This window comes from Crotalus tigris, unplaced genomic scaffold, assembly GCF_016545835.1.
Source record: "Crotalus tigris isolate CLP2741 ecotype Arizona unplaced genomic scaffold, ASM1654583v1 scf7180000023617.9722795, whole genome shotgun sequence".
In the NCBI taxonomy this organism is placed as follows: Eukaryota; Metazoa; Chordata; class Lepidosauria; order Squamata; family Viperidae; genus Crotalus; species Crotalus tigris.
Window position 1 is genome coordinate 3,357,643 of NW_024100081.1, and position 24,968 is coordinate 3,382,610.

Consider the following 24,968-nt stretch of genomic DNA (forward strand, 5'->3'; position numbering starts at 1 on the left):
ACCCTGAGAAACTTTGTAACTTTCTAAAATCAAAATTTTAATCAACCCTTTTGCTGTTTATTCCAGAAAAAAAATCTTTGTATTTAAACTTCTTTTGCTAAGGATTGAAGGAGTCTCACCTAATGCTGTAAAACCTGTCAATTCAAAGTTTTCCAATTAAGAATTTCCAAGACTGGAAAAGTATGCAAACCCAGTGGTCCTTAAAGATGCCAATTGTGATTTGAACAAGATGGACATTCCGTTGTCTCCCAGCTCATTAGACCTAGCAGAGAGCACTGTCTTGTAGTCTCTTTATTAGGAGCAATTGTACGGACTACTTGCTGGCAATCTCAAATCTCCCACCTTCTCTGGAGAGGAATTATGAAGAGCCAATCTACTTGCCAGCTCTTAATTCTGCCAGTCATCAGCTTCACCATCTTTGCCATTTCTTCCCCCAAAGACACCTTTTTTTGTGTTTTGACATGGCAGAAAAGTGTGCTGATTTTTAGTGACCACGGTTAACTCAAGGATCTGGAAAAAATAGAGTTCATAGGCCATTTGCAATCTCAAGATTTATGTTCCTATCTGGGCAGTTACCAATACAGGCAAGAGTTCAACTGGAGCGGATGTTTGGGAAAAGTTAAAGGATGTAGGGAGAATCGGCAGGAATTACTAGGTGGGGAATGATGGCCCCTTTCTTCCAGAATTCCTGAACCAGCATGCGCTAGGCAAACTCTGGGAAAGAAATCACATAACTGTATATACAAAGAAAAGAAGCCAAGTTTATGAATGCCCCCTCTCACATCCCTAAATATTTGAGTCTATTAGTAAATTCATACTAATTGTTTTCCTGAGCAAGGAATTTCGAAGGAGAGTAAGCATAATTTTCTATGCATGGGGTGTATTACTGCTTAAACAAATTCCAACTAGCTACAGATTTATACTAGTAAATCCTCAGTTTGATTAGGCCACGATGGGCTCAGATTGGGAGTCAGAGGAAAAGAGTCAGAGGAAAAGACTGACAACAAGCAGCCAGCTCCAGCACCACCAGATGGGCTGCCAAAGCAAAACAGCAAACAGATACAATCTCTCTGAAGGGTGTGGAATTACCATCCCAACACAAGAGCGTGGAGGCATAGGAAAGGCACTCTGAGAAACTGCTTGCACTGAAGGAGTGAATGAGCTACATCAGGGCTGCTTCTATTAAAATGGAGCAGCAAGGATAAGCTCTCCATTGATGACAACCACCTGTTAACTCCCCCTCCATGTACCCTGATTTGTGAACCTTGGAAAAACTGACTTTGAAGCGGCTGACAAATCTGGTATAAGCTTTGACCCTCAAGACTTGACTCTAGCTGACTACTGTTCTGAGTGCTGCTTTTATTCATCCGTAAGCCAAACTTGCTAAAACTTTGGCAGGGAACTTATCTCTATACTGCAAGTGTGTGTGTGTTTGCAAGCCTCATTTAATGAAGAGAATAAAACCACCCTTTCCTGTATTATTTGGATACGACTGGCCTGGGACAGGGAGTTTATAATGTGGAAAGGTCAAATTTAATTGGCGAGCCCAAGTTTTGAAACCCAAAACTGCACAGGCAGTCTTGTATTACTACTTTTTTTTTTTTTAAAAAAAAAGTTCAAATATATATTTTTGAACATCACAATTTACATAAACAGTTCAACAATAACGCTCTTCAGCCTTTCAATTTACTGCATTATATTTAATTCCTTGTGGTCAAGTCTCACCCTGTTTCTTCAGATACAGCACACAAAGAGGCTACATCACACAAGAATGACTTGCATGAATTAAGATGCCCAACAAAAATCAACACCCAGGGCAAAAATGAATCATAGCTAGTTATCATTTCCAGCATTTTCTCAGTGAACCCACCTTAAAGTGCTCATTTATTGTATCTATAGAAGTACAAGAAAAGTTTATGGAGATTCTTAATCATCCAGGTCATAGTTATCCCAAAGATGCTTTTTCACGAGGCAACTGGACTTACTTGTTTTTCTTTGTAGACATTTCGCTTCTCATCCAAGAAGCTTCTTCAGCTCTGACTGGTTTGTGAGGAATGGGAACTTTCAACTGTTCCAAGAAGGCTCCACACCCATTTGCACTACTCAGGTGACCCTGGAGACACAGATAAGCCTCCAGGTAGCTTTAACTTTTGCTAAAACATTGCTAAAAGAATGCAAATGAACAGCTGTCTGCAGGAGTATAAATCTTTCCATTCCCCACCATCCAGTCAGCGCTGAAGAAGCTTCTTGGATGACAAGCAAAATGTCTTCAAAGAAAAACAAGAAAGTCCAGTTGCCTCGTGAAAAAGCATCTTTGGGATACAGCAAGCATTTCATATTCTTTATAATAGTTTGAAAATAATAATAGTAGTAGTAGTAATAGTAGTAGTAGTAATAATAATAATAATGACAAAAAAGACTGGATAGTGGACGTGGCAGTGCCTGGAGACAGCAGAATAGACGAGAAAGAACTGAAGATAACAAAATACAAAGACCTACAAATAGAAATAGAAAGACTGTGGCAAAGGCAAGCAAGGGTAGTACCAATAGTAATAGGCACCTTGGGTGCAATCCCAAAACTGGAGCATCATTTGAACACCATTGGCAATTGACAAATTGGTTGACTCAGCCTTCCATCCTTCCGGGGTAGGTAAAATGAGGACCCAGATTGTTGGGGGCAATGTAAATATATATATACATTGCTTACTGGTGTACACCGCTTAGAGAGTGCTTGCACTTAAAGCGGTATATAAGTCTCATAAATAAATAAATAAATTTGCAATTAGTCAATTGCAAAAGGCGGCCTTACTAGGAACTGCTTCCATCCTGCGATGATATCTGTAATACCATCAAACATCCACATCTGCCTATCACAGGTCCTTGGTAAGGACTCGATAGGTAGACAAAAATGCCAAATCCAGTCTGAACATCTGGCTGATTGTGCGATGATCAATAATAATAATAATAATAATGATAAATAATGTTGGAAGATTTCTTTCCAGCCCATTAACTGCAAAAATATAATGCATCATTTATTTTCCAAGTTTTTTTGTTCAAAGAAACAAAGCTGAACATCAGCCAATTAGTCAAAAATGTTTACTTTATTCAATAAGAGTTTAGCAGGTCCCATTCTGTCTGTGAAAAGCTAAAGAGTTCTGATTGAAGATGCTGTTTTTTCTGCTCAGTTGCAGTTCTCCTTCTCTTTGGTAATTCTCCCATCATTTCCATGTCTCTTTGTGGTAAAGGATTATCTGATATCTCTGTTCTTTCTCTGTAGAACTGCAAGTTCTCATAATTTTGTCTTTGCTTTTTTCCTAACAGTGATTCTGGAGATCCTTCTGCTCTGGGTCTTTTTCCATCTGCAAAAAACAACAAAAACCTTCTCATGAAGTGGCCACAACTACATTTTTATGTTGCTATGTTTTGGCCAGCAGCATCAAGAAAAGAACATTAACTTATATAGATAAAGCATTTTGAAGGCTTTCAAATGTTCAAAGGATTACTATTTTAATTCTTCCAGTCATTTTAAATGAAGCCTGAGGAAAGGAGGAATCTTATTCCATAAGGAGAAAGGAGAAGTTTAAAAAAAAATGCATTTCAAGTTAACTGTTACCATCTGTGTGTGTACAGCCTCTTTGGCTCACAGCTTCAGTGAGCAAAAATATACATCGATTTTTTAAAAGTAGTTTTAGCTGGGACACAATTGTCTTTGTTCAGTTACTTACAGAAATGTTGAGCTGCTAGTCTAGATTTTATACTTTCTTTTGGGTTAGCTATTTCTAGGACGGCATGTTTCCACTGCAAGATAACCTGAAAAAATTAATTTCCATAGTGAGTATGCTGATAAAGCTAAAAAGAAAAAAAAAGTTTTATTCCTCTGTATGCCAATCAACCTAAATGCAAAAGGTAGTATTAATTGTGCATAAATTATGATACTTAAGTTGAACAAGTGTCATTAATGTCAAAAACTGTGATACAGTTAACTGAATTGAAAGAATATACATTATAATTTAATAGCTATCCTTTTTACAAGCTTAAACCAAAAGTAATAATTCATTTAAAAAATACGTTTCTTGTTAAATAATCATTATTTATTTATTTATATTTCTAAACCTCCCTTCTTCCTCAAAAGGCTCTACAATATATTATATATTATATATCATAATACTTGTAATAATAATATACAAAGCTGAAATTAATATTTATAGAATATCCATTTATCTATATGTATTACTTTAATGCATCTAAATAACAGAATATTAAGCATCATATTATATAACTGTCATACTGAAATAATATATTGTATAAAAACTGAGAAGATGGAACAACATGATCTGCATGGTTAGATTTAATAACATGTCAAAGGACTGAGCTAGTTCTACATTAATATATTATGAATAGGCTATTTCAAATGTTACTCATTTAATTACTATTTTGTATATTCTTTTTTTATTATATAAGCAATGTTACATTTTGTTTGTACTTCATCATATCTTCTTGTAGTTATATTTTATGAATAAAATGTTTAAGCATTAAAAAAAAAGAAAATATTTGTTACTGATGCCTGACACTCAGACTCATTTTACTGTTTTATATTAAAAATGGATATTGATAATTTAGAAAGTACCTGCTCTGCCCATCCTTCTGTTTTGAAGCTGCTGTGATCAAATTCTTTTAAAGGGATCTTCGAACGGACTAGGTCTATTAGTGTCTGGATTTGATCAATGACTTCTTTTGTGTCCTAGCAATAAAAGAGAAACCAAAATAAATTGGCTATGTTCATGTCATACAGTGCTGTCTATGGTTTGGCTTAGCAAATTCAGCCTTTTTGTTTGTAAACAATGCTTTATAGTTTAGTACAATGAGGCAGCCACACACTGATTTTATTTATTTATTTATTTTTACTGATTGAAAGGACGCCTAGCTCCAGATGATTCTGGGTGCAAACAAATGATATGTATCTAGAGGAACTCAGTAAAACACAACACAATCACAGCAAACAAAATCTTATAAGGGCTCTCACGCTACTCTGTCCCAAGGCCTAGAATAAGGATTTCACCACCTCCTGGAGTATAACCACGGTGGGTGACACATGGATCTCCAGAGAATATCATTTCAGAGGGTGCGTGCCATGACTGAGGAGGCCCCAATAGATGACACTATTTTACACAAAGGACTCAAAGCACACTGACTCTGCCAGATCTTATCAGCATGTTTCCTTGCAATGTTTAAAACAAATCATGGCTTCAGATTAACATGTGAACCCCATCCATTCTATAAAACAACAAAGTCAATGACGAGACTTACGACAAGACAGAAATGTTAACCTTTTTATATGTGAGAGTATATGGGATGTGTACATATATGTGTGTGTGTGTGCGTGCGTGTAAAATATACATGTGCCTAAATCTAGGTGTTAAAGTAAATGCTTCTTTTTACCCTGAGGCCCGTCCCAGAGAGATCCAAATAGTTCAACTTCTTGAAAGGACACAGATACTGAACTCCTTTATTTGTGATTCTTGGATTACCTATATAAAGACAATATTGCATTAAAATGAAAGCTGTTTTACATACACTAAAGGCATACAACAGATAAAAATAAGCCATGTTTCTTAACTTGACCCTTGTTAGAAATGCTAAACAGTATACGAATTAAGCTATTATTGTTACCTAACTGAAAGGGGTTCGGAAAGCTTCATTTCTTTGCCAAAAAGGACTATATTTTAACAAGTATGATTACATTAAGCGGTGTCTTAGGAATTACAAGAAAATATAAAATAACTAACTATGGATTGTCACACAATTATGAGGAGCAATAAGACTGAGCACGGTAAGTGCCCTCTAGGCTCCTTCTTTCAGGCGCTGTCATGTCCAAAGTTTATGAAATGATACCTTCTTGACTGCAGCCTCTCTTGTTTGAAATATTACCTCTTCTTAGATTAGCCTTAATTTGTTATATTTCAGGAAAGCCATAAAACAAAACTTTTTTAGAAAGGCTTGGAAGAGGATCTGGAGGTTATTGTTCTGGATGGATTTAAGCTCTATGTAATATTGCTTTTGCTATTGAAATTATTATTTTGTTATACAGTCTCACTGTTTTAATATTCTTATTGTAAGAAAGAAACATAAACCACTCGGAGTCCTGTTGGATTAGAGCAGGGGTCTTCAAACATGGCCTTTTTATGACTTGTGGACTTCAACTCCCAGAATTCCTCAGCCAGCGTGCCTGGCTGAGGAATTCTGGGAGTTGAAGTCCACAAGTCATAAAAGGGCCAAGTGTGAAGACCCCTGGATTAGAGTGGCATATAAGCCTGATACAAAAAAAAGGAGAAATATCAAATTTCATGACAGACATTTGCACTTTTTCTTTCCCACTACAGATATTCCTTGACTTAAAACCACAATTGAGCCCAAAAGTTCTGACGCTGAGACCTTTGTTAAGTGAACTTTGCTCCATTTTATGACCTTTCTCATCACAGTTGCTAAGTGAATCACTGTAACTGTTAAGTTAGTAACATGGTTGTTAAGTGAATCTGGCTTCCCCATTGACTTTGCTTGTCAGTTTACAAACGTGATTATATGATCCTGCAACCGTTATAAATATGAGTCAGTTGTCAAGCATCTGAATTTTGATCACGTGACCCTGGGGACGCTACAGAAATCATTAGTGTGAAAAACGGTCCTAAGACTTTTTTCAGTGCCGTTGTAACTTTGAATGGTCACTAAACAAACGGTTGCAAGTCAAGGATTACCTGTATGTGAATAAAAATTAGATATTTGCCATCAGAAACTCCTGTTCCATTGAACTCCAGAAAACAAGGATATTGTACCATCTTGTTTACAGTACTATAGTCAAACTAGGAACCTCAATTCTGCTCAAGAGAGTTGGGGAACATGTAAGATTAATACATTAAATTGAATTAAGTTAAATAACAGGTCACGTATTTATTTAACCTGATCACTGAAGTCTTTCAGCAATTTACAACAGCACACAAAGCCAAAATTAAAATTAAAAATAGTAAAAATCCAGAATTCGAACTCTGTTTAAAATATGTCTTCATCATCTTAAAGCCAACATAAACAATATATTTACGGCGGTGAGTGCATTCTAAAGAAGCCGAACAGCTTCTGAGAAAGATCAATGGATCATTGCAAGGTAACTTTGAGAAACTGTAAAGCAAACCTCCTTCACTAAGAGGGTCAAAAAGAAAGAGATATACATTCATATAAGCTGGATATATTCCAATGAGACTACTATAAAGTTGAATTACTAGTCCAGGGTTAGGCAACCTTGGCTCTTTTATGACTCATGGACTTCAACTCCCAGAATTCCTGAGCCAGCCACGCTGAAGTAAAAGGGAGAGGTTTCCAAGCTGAGCCATGCTGGCTCAGGAATTCTGGGAGCTGAAGTCCACGAGTCATAAAAGAGCCAAGGTTGCCTACCCCTGGACTAATCCTTTGCCTGGAAACAAATTGGCAGCCAGTGTAATGATGTTATCATATGCATAATGGGATGTCTTTGATCAAGCCATAGGCTGCATTTAAAATTCTGACTTTGCTGGTTAGAAGATTGCAAAAAGTGATCACATGATCCTGGGACCCTGCAACCGTCATAAATGCTTGCCAGTTGCCAAGCATCTGAATTTTCCTCACGTGACCGTGGGGAGGTTACAATAGTCATAAGTGTAAAAAACGGTCATAAGTCACTTTTTTCAGTGCCCCTATAACTTCCAATGGTCACTGAATGAATGGCTGTAAGTTGAGGGTTACCTGTACCAGCTCTCTAATCTTAATTTATACTTACAGGACAAATCTAATACTGAGAGATTTTCAAGGCCTCTTTTCATCACTCGAACTCGTGCCGTCATTTTGCGAAGCCCAATATCTGATAAGCAGTTATGTTTCAGGAGAAGATGAGTTAAACTGAAGTAAAATGTAAAAATTGCAGTTTTTACAGAAATACCTGGGGTAATTGTTAAAGAGTATTTCCTGGAAAGCATCAATTATTATTTCAGGTTTCCTCTCTCAAATTGAGACCAGCGTGAACTCTTTATGTAATCACAAATATCATACATTAATAATGTTCAGAAAAAGAGCATTAAGATTCAGAAAACACATTTTAGTACCTTAAAGTTTATTTGTCTCAAAGGTCTATATAAATAATAAACCTAGTTAATGTACTAATCTAACCCAATTTGTTGTATATGTCTTGAATTGCAAATTTGAACAAACTTCAAAGAATCGTGAATTAAATAGTTATGATGACATTATTAATCTGGACTTATGATTTAATTATTTAAACAGGGCTTTTTGTATCACATGGATTATAATACAAGTATGGCATGTATTAGTATGAAAAAAATACCTTTCTTTGAAATATTTAAGCAGTCACTCTTTTAAGACTCTCTGCTTAAAAAGCTGTCCTCAGTCTGTGTGCTATACACATACATGTGCATGTCCAGAAAACACTTCTACATGGACTATTAATCAAGAAAAGCTGATGAATGTATCTACAGAAACAGCTGTTGTTTGAACTATAGACCAGATTTAGATACTGCACTAAATCATGTTTTGGTTAATCTGGTATGTGAAGTAACCTGTAATTGCTGGATTGATATAACATCCCAAATCATAAATCAAACAGGTTTCGTTACAGCTCAGCATGATATAGCATGTGAACCCACTATATATATATATTTCAACTCTACATGCACAAGAATGGATTAAGGAGAAAAAAACAGGAAAATTTAAGTACTTCCTTCTATGTGTCTATGGAAGTTCTCAATCATCCAGCTAGAACTAAGGAAGCTTCTTGGATGAGAAGCAAAACATTACCAAAGGAAAAAAAAACAAAACAAGAAAGTCCAGTTGCCTTTTGGAAAAAGCACCTTTGGTTCTTCCTTCTACATTTTTTCTGCCTTTGTGAAGTGCATCCTTGTGAAGGAAGAAAGCACTTATTTATAATTACCTGTACAGAGAGAGCCAAGGTAATATACTGTAGTCCTTGACTTACGACCACAAATGACCCTCAAATTTCAGTTGCTAGGAAGTTGTTAAGTGAGTTTTGCCCCATTTTATGATTTTTCTTGCCACACTTGCTAAGTGAATCACTGCAGTTGTTAAGCTAGTAACCCAATTGTTAAGTGAATCTGGTCTCCACACTGACTTTTGTTTTTCTAAAAGTTGCAAAAGGGGATCACCTAACTTTGAGACACTGCACCCATCATAAATATGCCAAGCATCCGAATTTTGATCATGTAACCATGCAGATACTGTTAAGTGTGAAAAACAGTCAGTGCCGTTGTAACTTTGAACGGTCATTAAACAAATGGTTGTAAGTCAACAACTACCTGTAATTGGTAAGATGTAGGACAGTGGTGGCGAACCTATGGCATGGGTGCCAGAGGGGGCACTTGGAGCCCTCTCTGTGGGCACACATGTCATTGCCCCCCCCCGCGACCCCCTCTCCAGCAGCCTCCCTGAAGGAGAGTCGCCCCCTAGCGCGGCCCACACGGAGCAGCGCAGCCAAGCGCATAGCAGCCAGGCAGCGTAGACAAGACTCTGCCCTCATACCCCATCATGCAGTTGATGCTGCAGGGCGCGGGCAGAGGGTGTGGCTGCCATAGCACTGCTGGGCTGCGTGGGTGATCTGCAGCGGGCCCTGCAGGCAGTGAGTGGTCCTGTGGGCAGGTGGGGCGGGGGATGGGGGGCAGACCAGGGGTGGGGCAGGGGGGTGGGGCAGGGGCGGGGCCAGTTTTTGGGCACTCGGTCTCTAAAAGGTTCACCATCACTGATGTAGGATGTCATTATAAAGGTCCAGAATAAAATCAAGCATGAGCCTCAGCAGCTCTTTGGGCCAGTGGCTCTCTCTCTCAGCCCTATCTACTTCACAGGGTTATTGCTTTGACAAAAAAAAAGAGGAGGAAGGACTGCTATGCATGCCACTAGAATGGAAATTGGGATATAAATCTAACAAATAAATAAATAGTGGCATATAGTGGCATATAGCATATACTTTCAGCTAGCACGTACAAAATCAACCATTAGAATACTAAATCTGTAATAATTTATTCAATATGTAACAGATAAATGTATTTCAGGCTTGCTATAATTAAAACTGGAACTGATTTCAGTTGCCATAGTTCTTTGAGCAATAAATAAACAAATGAGAATGCTAATTTCTCTCACAATTATTATTACTGTACCTGGACAGACTTTCATTGGTGACATGCTCTAGCAGCTCATGGTCATCACCAAGTTTACAACAGGACAAATCCAAATGTGTCAGACCTTGGAAAGATTTAATTTCTTCAAGTTTTTCAGAGATAATTAGAGAACTGTAAAGAATGAAAACAAAAATGTTAAGCTCCTACAACTTAGCATTGTCTTGGGCACTGTCTTCTATTGCTGAAAATTTAATACTACTACTCATCTTTACAAACAAACAAAATATTGTAAGAAAATAGTCTTGCTTTGGATGGGTCTCATATATTTTGGAAAAAGCAACCACAGATTTTGTTAATGCCCAGCTTAAGCCACTTCTAATTATGCTCAGTTCCATTTCAATATAGTATCAAAAAAACAAACAAACTCATGCAGTGATGTGCTAGTAAAATCATACAGTACAGTCAGGAAGGATCTCAGAGGTAATCTGGTCTAACTCCCTGCTTGTGCATGTTCTGCTAAAGCAAGGATTAGGCTTATTGTCTAAAGCACAACTACAACAAATTTTCTTTCATTTACAATTTACAAAGCATCTTAACAAAAGGCAAAACTGATGCAGGTAGAGCTGGGATCAAAATATAGTTAGGCGCAAAGTTGCAAGGAGTAAGCCTTAATTAATTTTCTTTAGATGTCAATACAGTTTATTTTCAGGTGACTCTGTTAAGAAGGTTGCAAGGAGTATTCCTGTACATTTAAAATCTAATACTATAGAAAATGCTTCCCCAATAGGGTATTTTATTTGCCGGGGGAGGAGTACTCCAACTTCTATAATTCTCAATGAGCATGAACTCTTAACACATTTCTGGGGTAAATTAAGTTGAAGAAGGCTATCCTGTATCGTTGTAGACTTATTTATATGTTTACAACATTTTCTCATACAAAATAGTCACAACAGCAGCACAAATTTAAAAACTTATGATAAACTAATAAGATTAGCGTGTAAATATCAAGATTAAACTTCAGATTTAAATATCTTTCAACTGCAAATGAAGCAATAATTCTTCAGTTTCCAGCTATGTTAACGATTAAAAAAATAGAGATAGGCGGCTGAACCTATCTTATTTACACTGACTTAATTTCACAGAGAATTCCAATTTTACATTTTCTTGAAAATCAGCATATATACTCCATTAGCATACAAACATATTACTATTAGCAAACAGTATGTGCTTACCCATTTCTCAAGCATAGTTTCTGAAGCACTAAACATCCATAAGCATTAGTGAACGTCTGCAAAGCATACAGCCCCGTTTTTGATTCCATGAATTTCTGCCTAGCATCTGCAGCATAGAAAAGCTTTTCTGCTATCTGTTCTGGAAAGTCATTCAGTGAATCAACATAATTAATATTGTCAGCAATATAGCTCAGAACTAGGCTGAAAAGAGACTTAGCAGAATAACGAAGACTTCCCTCCTTTGTGTAAGTAAAGATAAAGTGATCTGTCCTTCCATTGTCATTTTCCTTGTTGACACAAAGCTCAACAGAGAATTCTTTGGAGAACAATCTTGAAGGCCTTGAATTTGGAGTATAACTAATTCCTTTTTCTGAAGCTTGATTTATCATAAAGAGCTGACCTTTCTCTCGAACATATATACGTTCTCCTTCTGGAACATTTTCGGCACCAAGATAGTATGACATTTTGCTTTCAGATTTCTGGAAGGAAAAAGACAAAATGAACAAGGTAAAGTGTTAAAGAAGTGGAATAATTTTCCAAAATTTATTCCATTTTTGGCTTTTTTTATTCAGATATTTTAATATCTGTCTTTGTGTCCTTGCAGGAGAGAAAAAAAAATCCACAACAACTGTCCTTATTTTAAAATTGATAATCTAAAGCAATATTTCTCAACCCTGCAACTTTAAGATGTGTGGACTTCAATTCCCAGAATTCCACAGCCAACTTACTTGCTTGCTTGCTGTGGAATTCTGGGAGTTGAAGTCCACACATCTTAAAAGTTGCCAAGGTTGACAAACACTACTCTATAAGGCAAGTTTAATCCAATCCATGAAGCTAAATATACATACATACATACATATATACATACATCTGCTGTCCGGAGAAATTTTTGAAGATGCCTACAGCGTATTCGTATGACTGCAAAGGAGAAGTCAGCTTCGTTTACTCCCCGTATTGTAGTTAACTAGTAAATTCTTTCAACTTACATGCAATATAGTCAGGATTGTTTCGATTTCAGCAAGGGAACATTGAAAACAACCAGCAGCCTCCACAAACCCACTCTGAGGTATGCAACTGGGGAATCTACCCCCCCCCCTCCCAATCCGTCGCCTCCCAACGAGGGGGGTTTCGTGAAACCACCCCAGAAAATACAAAAATGTAAAGAAATAAACACCCGCCCCCACTTCAGACCGCGAGATTAGTGCCTGAAGAAGGCAATGCGCATGCGTGCCTGGGTGGAGACATTAGAGATAAAAATGTAGAGCGGTTTGCCGAGAGAAAGAGGGGGGGGGGGTTGTGTGTTTGTTTATGTGTATTTGAACTCCTGTAATTTTCCAACCCGCGCGGTTGAAGGCCTCTGAAAGTTCACGTCCAACGTATTGAAGAGCACCACATCGCCATACCCTTTCCTAATTAACCCAGCTTTTTGGGTTCATACACAATAATTGAAAGATCCACTGTTCGTGGATTTGGTTTCCTGCACGTTGCAGAGTTGGACTAGAACGGTGGTGTCCAAGCAATAGGACACTTTAAGACTTGTGGACTTCAACTCCCAGAACTCCCCAGCCATCATGGTTGGCGAGGGAATTCTGGGAGTTGAAGTCCACAAGTCCCTGGACTAGATGATCCCTGCCGTCCCTTCCACTCTATGTGACTCTCTTTCACTGTTGGATTTCATACAATGTCTTGAGCCACAAATTATCTAACAAGATTTTAGGAGGCCACTTCCGGGCTTTTCAGGCTAGGTGCTGCTAGGCAACTGAGCCGCTCGCCGGGTAGGAGGGAAAAGAAGGGACGCTTTGAGGCGGCAGTTTACGAGGCTTGAGCAGGGATGAAGTTTACGGACTACTGCCTCAGCTCTGAGGGAGCCGAAGTTATTTTAGCAACATCCAGCGATGAAATGTACCCGCCGGAAAACATCATTGACGGGTGAGTCTTGAGTCTTCGGGGTCGCGTGGAATATTGGAAAGGATTGACTGATTTCTTTTAAGATGAGTGGACTTCAGTTCCCACAATTGAGGAATTGAGTGGAAGCTGGAGAAACACTTTTTTTTTGAACATTATGAATGTTAAAATCATCTTAAAGTTGCCAAGGTGGAAAAACACTGCCTGTGGAAAAGTGGAAAATGGAGAAAATACTGCCTGTGGAAGAACAAAGTGGAAGGCACTGGTTTCAGAAAAGGCCAGGTCTCAAGAATGTGACAAGAATTCACGATTTAAAATAAACTGTGTTACATTATATGTTCAGTATTATTTATCTGTTTATTTATTTGTTAAATTTATTTGCCTTCTATTCCCCCTTGGGGCTAACCAAGGCAGCTTGCAATAATATAGCTTCCTTTTCCCCAGATAACGCAAAGGAAAGTATATTTTTCTGTTTCTCAGGTTATCCCCACAGCAACATTTTGAAGTAGGCTAGGCTAAGAAACATGGGTAGGTTCACCCATATGAGTGAGTATTGTGCTAAGCCATGGTTTGTTTAACTATGTTGAAACACAGTTTCATACATAGCCTATGATGTATAATTGCATTTTATACTCTCCTAATAGGCGACCTGAAACTTTTTGGACCACAACTGGGATGTTTCCTCAGGAATTTATTATTTCCTTTCATAAATGTGTGACCATTAGCAAACTGACAATTCAGTGTTACTTAGGTAAGTTATAATATGTTTGTGTTTTCAAATTATATGTCTTTTCTGCAATTTTATCTTCTTTTCATGTATTATGTTCCATAATATAGTTGTATACTTCATTTATACTTGGGAATACTCTATAGACATTTCCATTTTAGAAGAATTGGGCCGTGGCTTATAATATTTTTATATACTATGTTCATAAGAAAGTATTGGTTATTATTAATATGAGTTGCAGAGGCAATTCTCTTTATAATTATAATTCCTTGTGGGTATGTTTGTGTTTTTTTCCTAAGTAATTTATTTTTTGATACATCTATAACTAATTGCATCTTTGAATGTAAAATGAGATATTACAACTCTTCCATACTTGTGTGCTAGGATGGATACCTTTAATTTCTGATTAATATGAAGCTATCCTGTAATAGGGACTTTGCAACAAGAATAACCCATCATGTTTTTGTTGACAGTGACATGCTAATATCATTAAATCAGATTACATGTAGTCCTTGACTTATGATCACAATTGAGCCCCTCATTTCTGTTGCTAAATGAGAGATTTGTTAAGGGAGTTTTACTCCATTTTTTTTGCCACAGTTGTTAATCGGTGCAGTTGTTAATAACATGGTTGTTAAGTGAATGTGGCTTCCCCCTTGCCTTTGCTTATCAGAAGGTCACAAAAGTGATCATTTGACCTCAGGACCATGCAACCATAAATATGAGTCAGTTGGCAAGCATCTAAATTTTGAATACATGACCATGGGAATGCTGCAAAGGTCAGAAAGTGTGAGAAATGGTCACACTTTTTCCAGTGCCGCTGTAACCTTGAATGGCCACTAAACTATTGTAAGTCGAGGACTATCTTGTTCTCTTCTGTGAATTTAACAAGCTTCTTGGAAAGGGAGATGAAGAAATTATCTGGGTTTAAACTCTGGTATTTGGAAATGAGATCTACCCTGTGTACTTGTTGCTGCATTCAGACAACCTCTTTTACTCTATTCGACAAATTATGGGTTTTTTCAGCGCTTTTAATACCAATCAGTCATTTCGGAGGAAACTCTAGTTCAGGGGTTTTCAAACTTGACCCTTTTATGAGTTGTGGACTTCAACTCCCAGAATTCCTCAGCCAGAGGAATTCTGGGAGTTGAAGTCCACAAGTCATAAAAGAACCAAGTTTGAAGACCCCTGCTCTAGTTTTGGTGTGTATGGTTCTGTCAGTCTATACAGTCTATACAGCTATGTGGGAGATAGGAAATGTGTGTGATTTTCTTTTGTTTGGGTGATCCCTAGAGTCCATTTGATTGCATGTTTTTGAAAATTGTGGCCTAGTTTCCCAACGTTTTTTGGGGGAAATGCCCCAAACTGCTGTATGCCCTAAAATAGGATGAGCACAATTAAAGAAAGGAAAAGCCCTTTCCAAACCCAGATTATCATAATCCCAAATATTTTATAGCATTGTCCTCCTCTTTGTATATCTCAATCCTTCATGTGCAAAAGGTGTCCATAACAAATTATTTTTGCACATGGAGGGGAATATATTGATCACATATTTCACACGCTCCTCACATTTGACATAGCCTAGCTTTCTTTGTATTTCAATAGTTCTGTATCTGATAATTTTCTCTGGTGAATTGTAAAAATGAAATTAGTCTTACAAGTGCACTTGTGTTAAAGCTAAGAATTATTTTATTAACAATTTTGAAATATTAAGGTGGAACTAGTATTCTTACAATTAATATTTTTTAAAAATATTTTCTTTAGTGAAGAAGTTACGCATTGAAAAAAGTGTATCTAAAAATCCAGTTGATTTTGAAAAATGCATTGAAAAAGGTAATTATACTTAATATTGTTATGATTCAGTGAATGATCATAATCTACTACTGAATTCAATCAGGTCTGAGGACTGTGGTTATTGAAAAGAAATTCTGTTGATCTCAATTTTTGTATAACGTTAGACTAATAGTGTAGAATTAAAAGTTCAAAGGAGATATTGTAATCTGCAGAACCAAAGACTATTTCAATATTTTTTAGAAGTTAAGTTGTTGTACTTACCAAACAGCAATTGATTCTTTGTAATGCATTATCCAATTATCAATTTCAGGTATGCTCTGAATTGAAACTGACCTTTTCTTTGACAGGTGACCATAGGTAAAAGTCAGTGGCCCAAATTCTTCTCTACTTTTTTGGGGAAGAATGTCTGCAACAGCAGATGATATTTTAAATTCTATTTCTCTTTTTTATGATATATACCACTATGAAATATATATATTTCATAATAATAATAAAGTTGGAAAGGACCTTGGAGGTCATGTAGTCCAACCTCCTGCTCAGGCAGGAAGCCCTATACCATTTCGGACAAATGGCTGTCCAGTCTCTTCTTAAAAACTTCCAGTGTTGGAGCATTCACTGCTTCTGGAGGCAGGTTGTTCCACTGGTTAATTGTTCTAACTGTCAGGAAGTTTCTCCTTAGTTCTAGGTTGCTTCTCTTGATTAGTTTCCATCCATTGCTTCTTGCCCTGCCTTCAGGTGTATATGTTATATATGGATGGATAGACGGACAGACACATACTGTAATAGAATAATATATCAATAAGGGCTATCTCTACCTCTGAGGTTTTTAAGTGGAGGCTGTATAGCCTTCTCTCATGAATGATTTAATTGCTTTTCTTGCACATTGCGGAGAGTTGGACTAGATGATTCTTGTGGCCCCTTCCAACTCTACAACTATGTGACTATGATTCTGAGATACATACATACATCAAAATATGAATGCTGAACTTCACTGGCTGCCAGTTAATGTGCTTAGAAATTAAAGAGTGGGTAAACCAACTTAAACCAAGAAACCCACAAGGTAATAATTTTTTAATGGCAAAATGTATATGTAACATTTTAGAATGGTGAATCCCAGTTTTAGTCACCCCCTTCTTTTTCACTGATTGCTTTACAGTGATTTCTAAAGACAGAGGTACAAGAGTAAAAAAAAAAGAGGGAATGGGACTAGCTATCACCCTAATAGTCTACTAAGCATTATTAGCAATATTTATGCCAAATATTTAAATACAAAAAAAATGGATTGGCTGAAAGTAGAACAAGTCCAGAGAAATAGGCTGATGTTAGCCATAATCACTGTTCCTTTGATCTTGCCTTTATTTTACAATATCTGGCAGAAAGGTGTATGATTAAAGCAGGATTTGCCTATATACTGCTTCTGTTGATTTTAAGTTTGCCTTCTTCTCGATATCTGGGCCTAATAAATCAGATCAAGTCATCAATTGCACAAAGATAAATGTCTATTATTATTGCTGCTTGAGCTTCATGAAAAAGCTTATCTAAAAATCTAATTTACCTCACAAAGTTACACAACTAAAGCAATACCTTGGTATGGGAAGATAGATAGGATTGTATGTTGGCACCACTGTTATTTACTTTTTACATAAACTCTGACCATCTATCTGAATACCATAATCTTCCCCCCACAACAGTAGCTCATATGTTTCAATAAGTCAAATATGTAGTTTTATCTCAGACTTTCATTGGACTAGAACATGCCCTAAGATCGCTAACTATGCACTGTAGGGACTGGGCAAAGGCAAAATGTTGATATTGGCTAAACATACTAAGAATTCAAAAGTAGCAACTTAAATGGCCAACAAATCAAATAGATATCTTGTTAGAGGTACGATTAGTTGACTTGATTTTTTTAACTGGTTAAGTACTAGTTCCAGTAAAGATGTAAGATTTATATTTTACATTTATATTCATATTTCAATTATTTTCTACAGTTAAATTATACAATTTTTATTTTCAGAACTGCAGTGTAAAGATGGAGAACTACAAATAGAAGATTTTTCTGTAAGTATATTTCATTTAGTATTAACGCAATATAAAAGATTGCATTTTTTTCAAAAATAATAGAAGATTGAAAATATTAGATTAATCTGAAGAAGAGTTTTAGAAAAATCTGACAAATATTGTTATGTTTACACTATGATATAAGCCTCTTAACAATTGGCAGCACTTAAGCAATCCTGGCTAATCCTAAACATGATTAAAACTGGGTACTTCTTAGATGGGAGAACTCCAAGAACTACTAGGACCATACGCTGATTAGGTAACTTAAAAATGAACAAAGAGAATAGCAAACCACTTCCATATTGGTGGAAATAAAACTATGTGTTCCTATTGTTACCAGAAACTGAGCTCAGCTTGATGAATGATGATCACGATGATGATGATCATAATGATGATGATGATCATCATCATGGCATGATCTGAGTGAAAAACTAAAATATACAAATGGCAGCCAGTCCCATATATCTGAAATTACTGAATTAATGCTAGTGAATATTGAGACATGTTTTTAAAGCTTGCTCACATTAATTAGTTACTTATTTACATGATGCACATCTAAGTATATTTACTGAGAAGCAAGTTCCACTGTGCTAGTGGAACTGTTGGGTTACATGTTTTTTAAAATATTGTAGGCTCTGCACTGTATTATGTATAGGACTGTTAAGATGCATTCATGAATGTTGACATCTTAGCATTTTGGATGTTATTGTAATTTTAGATTTGCATGTAAATAGGGAACTGTAGTTGCAATTACATACAAATATTTAACTTCAAGATATGTAGTTATTCATTCTCTAAGGTTGAACATTTTCTATAGATAAACGTCAAGCAAAATAGTAATAATGTAGGGACATTCTGTTCCTAACAAGCTTTTAAAGTATCCAAAACATCTGCCAGCAAATCATGGCTGGGATATCAGAATATAATAATATTTTATAATGCCACAGTAATGTAGTACTTCATATATACCATTTTCAACACTTAACAGCAAATGTTTAAATGCACTGAATATGTTTATTCATGTACACTGAAACTTTCCTGTGGGAATTAATATTTTAAAATGCTGTTATTCATTACATCATACCTATAGTTTATGGTTGTTAATATTTTTTTTCTTTGATAGTTTCCTGAGATCCAAGCTACATATCTTCGAATCATCATTTTATCTGCTTCTGATGCTTTTGTGTCAGTTCATAGGATGATAGCGGAAGGACTATCACAAGAAAGTTAAATTCAATATTCAGATAATAACATATTAAACATTAAACCTTTTTAAAAATGTAGCTGGCATTAATGACTCTTAAGTACTTCAATCTTTTCAATGTAAATTTGTTAAAATTCAACAATGAACATTATTTAAATATTAAATATGATAATATTTATATGAAGATGTATACTGTAGATGAAATGGAGTAATAAACAAGAATCTTCTTTCATCAAACCTTCTGTTATGTTGCCCAATATCTTCTGTGCTTCTTAATTGATAAGAAATAGAGTTAATTTAGTCTGGGACAATCTTTCTTTTAGACCACCAGGTTCCACTCCATCATTTTATCTTATGCTATATCATAAAATGATACCATTTTATGGTATCATAAGTTCATAAAAAAACAAGTTCAAGCTGGACAAAGATTTTTGGACCAAGTTTAATACTGCATCTTGTTTCTATAAATATTTTTCCGTATCAGGTCATAATCTTCTATGTTTTAAATTATGACTATCATAAACAAATATTAATAGAAACAAAAATAAGAAAATTATTACAACTATTCCATTCAGAAAATTCTTCTCTGCAGACACCTTTAAAAGTCCTGTTCTTAAGTGGTTTGGTTTCAAAGGATCCAATGCATCAGCACATGCTAGGAGTTTCATGAGAACAATCATGCATGTTTGTCTGTTACAAATGTCAGCTGGTTCTGCAGCAATGTTCTCCAGAAATTTGATTCTATACATGTACAAAGACTGCTTCTGTTCAGATCCACAGACTAACCGTTGCAAATACAGCTTTTATAGAAGAAATATAATTGGGAAATGTACACTGTTGCATTCCTGTTACTAAAGAAGACATTGTTGCTCTATTTGACCATCTAGGGGCTGTTGTATATAAGCAATCCATCATATTATCTTGACAATGTCAGTTGAATGCTTTGCTTCATTAAAAAATTCACCACAAAGGTATTTTCAAATGTGTAAAGCGGTTTGTGCATCTACCGCTGGCCATTACAAGAATGGAGATAAGCATTGGCAGGTAATCCAGGGTAACTATATTAAATAGATCTTAAGTTATTGATTAATTGAGAGTTCATGACTGCTGAATATTAATGATATAAAATTTTCACTATTATGTTTCCAAATAAATACAGACTTTTACAAATAAAAATACTTTTAAAAATGCAATCAGGCAATGGAGTGTACGTGCTGCTCACAAATAGGTTGCGTTGAGGTGTTTTTTTACATGTAAAATTGTTCCAAAAATTCACGAACTTCTTGAGGGCAATACTTCCATGGTCCTGGTCTACCCTGTAAAAGGAAAAATAAATACCGTGACTAATTTCTAAGGACGGGAATATAAAGTATAGGCAAGGGATGTAAAATAATATAAAAAGAATAATTATAAAATAAATAGATTAAAAGATTAGGCTTTTCATGAAAGCATATGGCGTAAGAATATGAGCATGTGGCAGTGATAGGATACCAATTATTTCAGAATTGAATAGAAAAGATTATATTTTCCCATTGAATTAGATGCCACTATTTTTCTCAGTCATGGAAAATAAACAGCAAAACATAAGATGTTCTATGAAAATATGCATAATAATGCATATTTAAAACAATTTACCTGTTTTTTAAAAAAGCTCTAGATAGCAGTTTCCCCAAAACTAAACTTGTCTCTCCCACAGGGTCTCACGTACATGCTTAGCTTTGCAAACAACTAACCTTATTGTAATAGCTTTTCTTTTTTACCTTATACACAACTTTTCCCTTTTGAAGCACATACAGTCTCTCAGGCAGAGCAGCATATTTGTTACTGCTCAGGTTTTCCATTGTGTCTAGAACCACTGGACATAAAGGATGCTGTTTTAGGAGCATCTGTGCAGCCGCTATACGATCTTGGAGGGTTCGGTGACTTTTAATGACAATATTGTTCTTAAAGGCCCATCCATCTAAAATAAAGAATAATTCATCTAATCCATCCAAAATAAAGAATAATTCTAATAAGAATTAGACTATTGATTGGATATATTCATGCTTTTGGTACTGTCCATGGGGTTTTCATGGCAAAGAAAGAAGGGGACGACAGAGAATGAGGTGGCTGGATGGGGTCACTGAAGCAGTAGGCATGAGCTTAAATGGACTCCAGAAGATGGTAGAGGACAGGAAGGCCTGGAGGAACGTTGTCCATGGGGTCGTGATGGGTCAGACATGACTTCGCAACTAACAACAACAACATTCATGCTTACATTTAATAGTAGAAGTGGGATCTGTAAGAGCCCAGAACTTCTTGGTTTTTGTACTGTAACAACTCCACTTTTATTCCTATTTTCCTTTTTCTTCCAGAAGTACAAAACCATGAAACCTGTTCAGTCTTATGGGCTATTATCATGTCTATACCTAAGTTGACTCTACAATTGTCTTAGCATCTTCCAGAGTCTGCTGGCTGATAAATACACAGGGAAACCATGGCTTTGATATTATGAATTTTATTAATTGTTTGGTTCTATTCATGCAGATAAAATGTTATTAGGTGTCAGAGAAAGCAGTGAGGATGCTATCTCTTAGCTGTTGGATCTCAACAGCAATCTTTCTTAAATTACATTTGACCTAGAGTCTAGACAATCAAATATTATGTGGGGTGATGTTTTTGGAGATTATATATACAGCATTAGATGCACTATAATTGTTTTCCAAGTTAAATTAGCTTTCTGTGTCACATAATATTAAATCTGCTCCATTAAACTCTATGGTTTATATGTAAGAAGAAATGCATCCAGATTGGTAACTTGGAATACAATAATTTACAATCAAGTGAGTATAGATTTTTAGCACGCTTGCCTTACCTGAGGCATGAGCTTCTTCAATATAGATTACAAGAAAATCTGCTACAGATTTGAAATCTTCAACAAGTTTATTAAACTCGCCAAATTTGAATATGAATGAAGGTCAGGTACAACTTCCAAATGTTAGAACCAAAGGCCTGTTACCTGCAAGAAGCACAGATCAGTCTTGAAGGATAAAGATGAGAATAAGGATTGTTATAGTTCTCATATTTATTAAGGAGTTATTTGCAGTTAAAATGCTACATATACAGTAATTTTAAGAATTTGGTCACATTCTTGTCCATATGAGATACCTAATATTTAGGGGTTGATTAATATAACATTTGAGAGATTTAAAAGGGCCAAATACTTTAACAGTAGACTTCTATTTTTGTGCCATTTTGAACAAGTTCTCAGAACTAGCTGGGGAATTCTGGGAGTTAAAGTCCACACATCTTAAAGGCACTGAGGTTGAAAACCATTGGTCTAGAAGCCTCCATGTATTCATTCCAAAACACGAAACTTTTATTATTAAGACCCAGCTAATGTCACATGAATAATTTTGCCAGGATATTTTATGATGGTACAATTCTAATTCTCAATAAACATGGGATAAAGAACAACATATTTTGTTTTACATAATCAGCATCTGCATGTTGTATAATAATGTTGCGTGTATTCAGCAGCATGTATTTTGTTTTAAAATGTCCCCTTTCCATATTTTCTGAAGCTAACAATAATTGCAAGCAGAGCAAAGATTTAGAACCTTATTGGCATCACCAATAAAAAAATCCTCTAATTAAAATGATCTCTTCAATATTGCCTCTGTTTGAAGGAATTTTATGATATGGTTAGCTATTTTTGTCTTTTAACTTATGTTTGTATTTGCAGTAGAATTGTATACTATAATGTTTTGATTTTTATTTGAGTATCTATATAATCTCTCTTGATCTAAGTGATGACAACTATGAGTCTGTTCACAATAAAACTAAGCCAGGATTTATTGAAGAAACCATAGTAGTTTGATTCACATCACAGTGAAGCAAAAACATAAAATTATAAAATTATCTCTTGTTCTTCACATCACCCTTTATTGATTTCCTATCATATGTATTTTTGTTTCTCTAAAGTATTTTGATTCAATTACCTATGCCAAGTATTGGAATATGCAAAATAAGTGTACAATGCTGGTTGTATACAAGTTGGGTTTTATGTTAATTTCCAAAGCAGTGCAGTTAATTAGTTACTATGAAGTAGAAATCAATAACTTATGAATATTTTAAGAGAGAGGGCAAAGTGCAGTTGTGTTTGTGCTGATATGTATCTGATTAGTTCAAGCTTTATCATGCTCTATTTCTTTTCTGTGAAGGCATTTGTTACAGTTTTTAAGAAAAAAAATCTGAGGTATAGATTGAACACATTTATTTGAATGTGTGTATCCTTTGACCCAGTAATACATGCATATGCATAATCTTGTATATTTGTATGCAATATGTAATTTTATGTACAGTATGCAATAGCATAAGTTACTTATGAGAGTCATTTTGCCTGCATCAATCATAGATATATAAAGTTAAATTATTTCCTGTTAATATGTCAAAATTAAACTATTCAACAATTCTAGTGCCATCTTAACACTTTCCCCAATTATGTTGACATCTTTTATGTCAATTTCACCTGCAAGAAAAAAGAATGAAGTCTTTCTGTTTAGTCAGTAGAGCCCTGATTTTGAAATTCACTTATGTTATTAGCAAATGCCATATTTCTCAAAAACACCCTGGTGTTTACTTACCCTGCATGAAATCCAGAATGCGATGAATTTTCCCACTGAGATCTGCTACAGGGGTGTTAGGAGCAGGATAGCCCTGAAAGGCTTCATCTTCCAGTCTTTTCCATTTGACTTTCAAGACAAAGAGTAAGTATGGGAAGCTGAAGAAAGTTGGACCCCAATTTTCATACCTGAATTTTGGGTTGCTACTCTTTTCTCTCTGCTTCAGGAGATATCTCTTCACAGTACCTGGGAAGAAGAACATACAGATTTTACCAATAATAGTAGACAGGCACACATGCAGAAGAATCCAGGATCTCTGCATAAATCTCTTCATTCTGAACATCTTGGCAGAAGGAGAGACTGCTGTATTCTGCAAAGTAGAATTTAATGTGGAACAAAGTGAAAGGGGGGGGGGAAAGGAGAGCCTGAGCTAAAGTTAATAATTGCTAGGCTCGTTAGCTGCCTCAAATGACCAACATTGTAACAGTTATCAGTTCTTTACCTTGAAGAAAATCCAAAGCCTTTAACAGAATGTTGGTTAAAATAAATAATGTTGTAAGGTCCAACATGTTCAAAAACAAGGATTATATAATCTACTTAGGAGTTGAAATCCAGAGAAATCTTTCCAGGAAATAATTGTAATACTATAGATTTCTTCCTTGCAAAATTAATGACCCTACTCCTCTAGAACAGTGGTTCTCAACCTGTGGGTCGGGACCCCATTTGGGGTCAAATGACCATTTCACGGGGGTCGCCAAACCATGCTGTCCGCCATTTTTTCCCCTTTTCCCTAGCTGTCCTACTCCCTCTTATTGGTGGCCACACCCACTTGGGGGTCACCACAACATGGGGAACTGTATTATGGGGTCACGGCATTAGAAAGGTTGAGAATCACTGCTCTAGAGGGTTTAATCAAAATATAAAACCATCTAGGGCAGCAAGTCTCATTGATTTCAATAGATTTTGCCTTGCTATCAAGTATTCAGAAGTTTATTTTGTTTTTCTCTTGCTTAACCTTCAAGGAATACAAATGTGGGATATTTAGGACTTTCTATTTATCATTGTAAGACTCTTTTATAATAGATTAGGTTGGAAGAGACATCCAAGACCATGCCTGGAATACTTCATCCAACTTTGTTCACAGCAATATAAAAAAGATACGGAGACTCTAGAAAGAGTGCAGGGAAGAGCAACAAAGATGATTAGAAGGCCGGAGCTCAAAATATATGATGATGCTATTTCTGCTCTTACATTATCAGACTAGTATAAAACATT

The 24,968-nt window shown here is 35.9% G+C and overlaps 3 protein-coding genes across 4 annotated transcripts; 1 reads left to right on the forward strand and 2 right to left on the reverse strand.

Moving 5' to 3' along the window:
* Window positions 1–3,081: 3,081 nt before the first annotated feature.
* Window positions 3,082–12,608, reverse strand: LRRC42 (leucine rich repeat containing 42). 2 transcript variants are annotated; one of them, XM_039319907.1, is made up of 8 exons: window positions 12,267–12,608; window positions 11,399–11,877; window positions 10,206–10,337; window positions 7,805–7,923; window positions 5,440–5,528; window positions 4,628–4,741; window positions 3,726–3,810; window positions 3,082–3,359 (listed from the first exon to the last, which is right to left on the reverse strand). In XM_039319907.1, exons 2-8 carry the CDS (start codon window positions 11,860–11,862, stop codon window positions 3,106–3,108), a joined length of 1,257 nt encoding a protein of 418 aa, XP_039175841.1. In that variant the 5' UTR covers window positions 11,863–11,877; window positions 12,267–12,608; the 3' UTR covers window positions 3,082–3,105. The 2 variants fall into 2 exon arrangements, with proteins under 2 accessions (XP_039175841.1, XP_039175840.1); XM_039319906.1 differs by having other exon boundaries at window positions 12,385–12,607.
* Window positions 12,609–12,994: 386 nt separating this feature from the next.
* On the forward strand, window positions 12,995–19,173 carry HSPB11 (heat shock protein family B (small) member 11). Its single transcript, XM_039319910.1, has 5 exons — window positions 12,995–13,327; window positions 13,948–14,054; window positions 15,795–15,863; window positions 17,842–17,885; window positions 19,009–19,173. Exons 1-5 carry the CDS (start codon window positions 13,230–13,232, stop codon window positions 19,114–19,116), a joined length of 426 nt encoding a protein of 141 aa, XP_039175844.1. The 5' UTR covers window positions 12,995–13,229; the 3' UTR covers window positions 19,117–19,173.
* DIO1 (iodothyronine deiodinase 1) lies at window positions 19,009–24,076 on the reverse strand. Its single transcript, XM_039319908.1, has 4 exons — window positions 23,715–24,076; window positions 21,944–22,087; window positions 20,850–21,049; window positions 19,009–20,405 (listed from the first exon to the last, which is right to left on the reverse strand). The coding sequence occupies exons 1-4, from the start codon at window positions 24,034–24,036 to the stop codon at window positions 20,337–20,339; spliced, it is 735 nt and encodes a 244-aa protein (XP_039175842.1). The 5' UTR covers window positions 24,037–24,076; the 3' UTR covers window positions 19,009–20,336.
* Window positions 24,077–24,968: the final 892 nt, after the last annotated feature.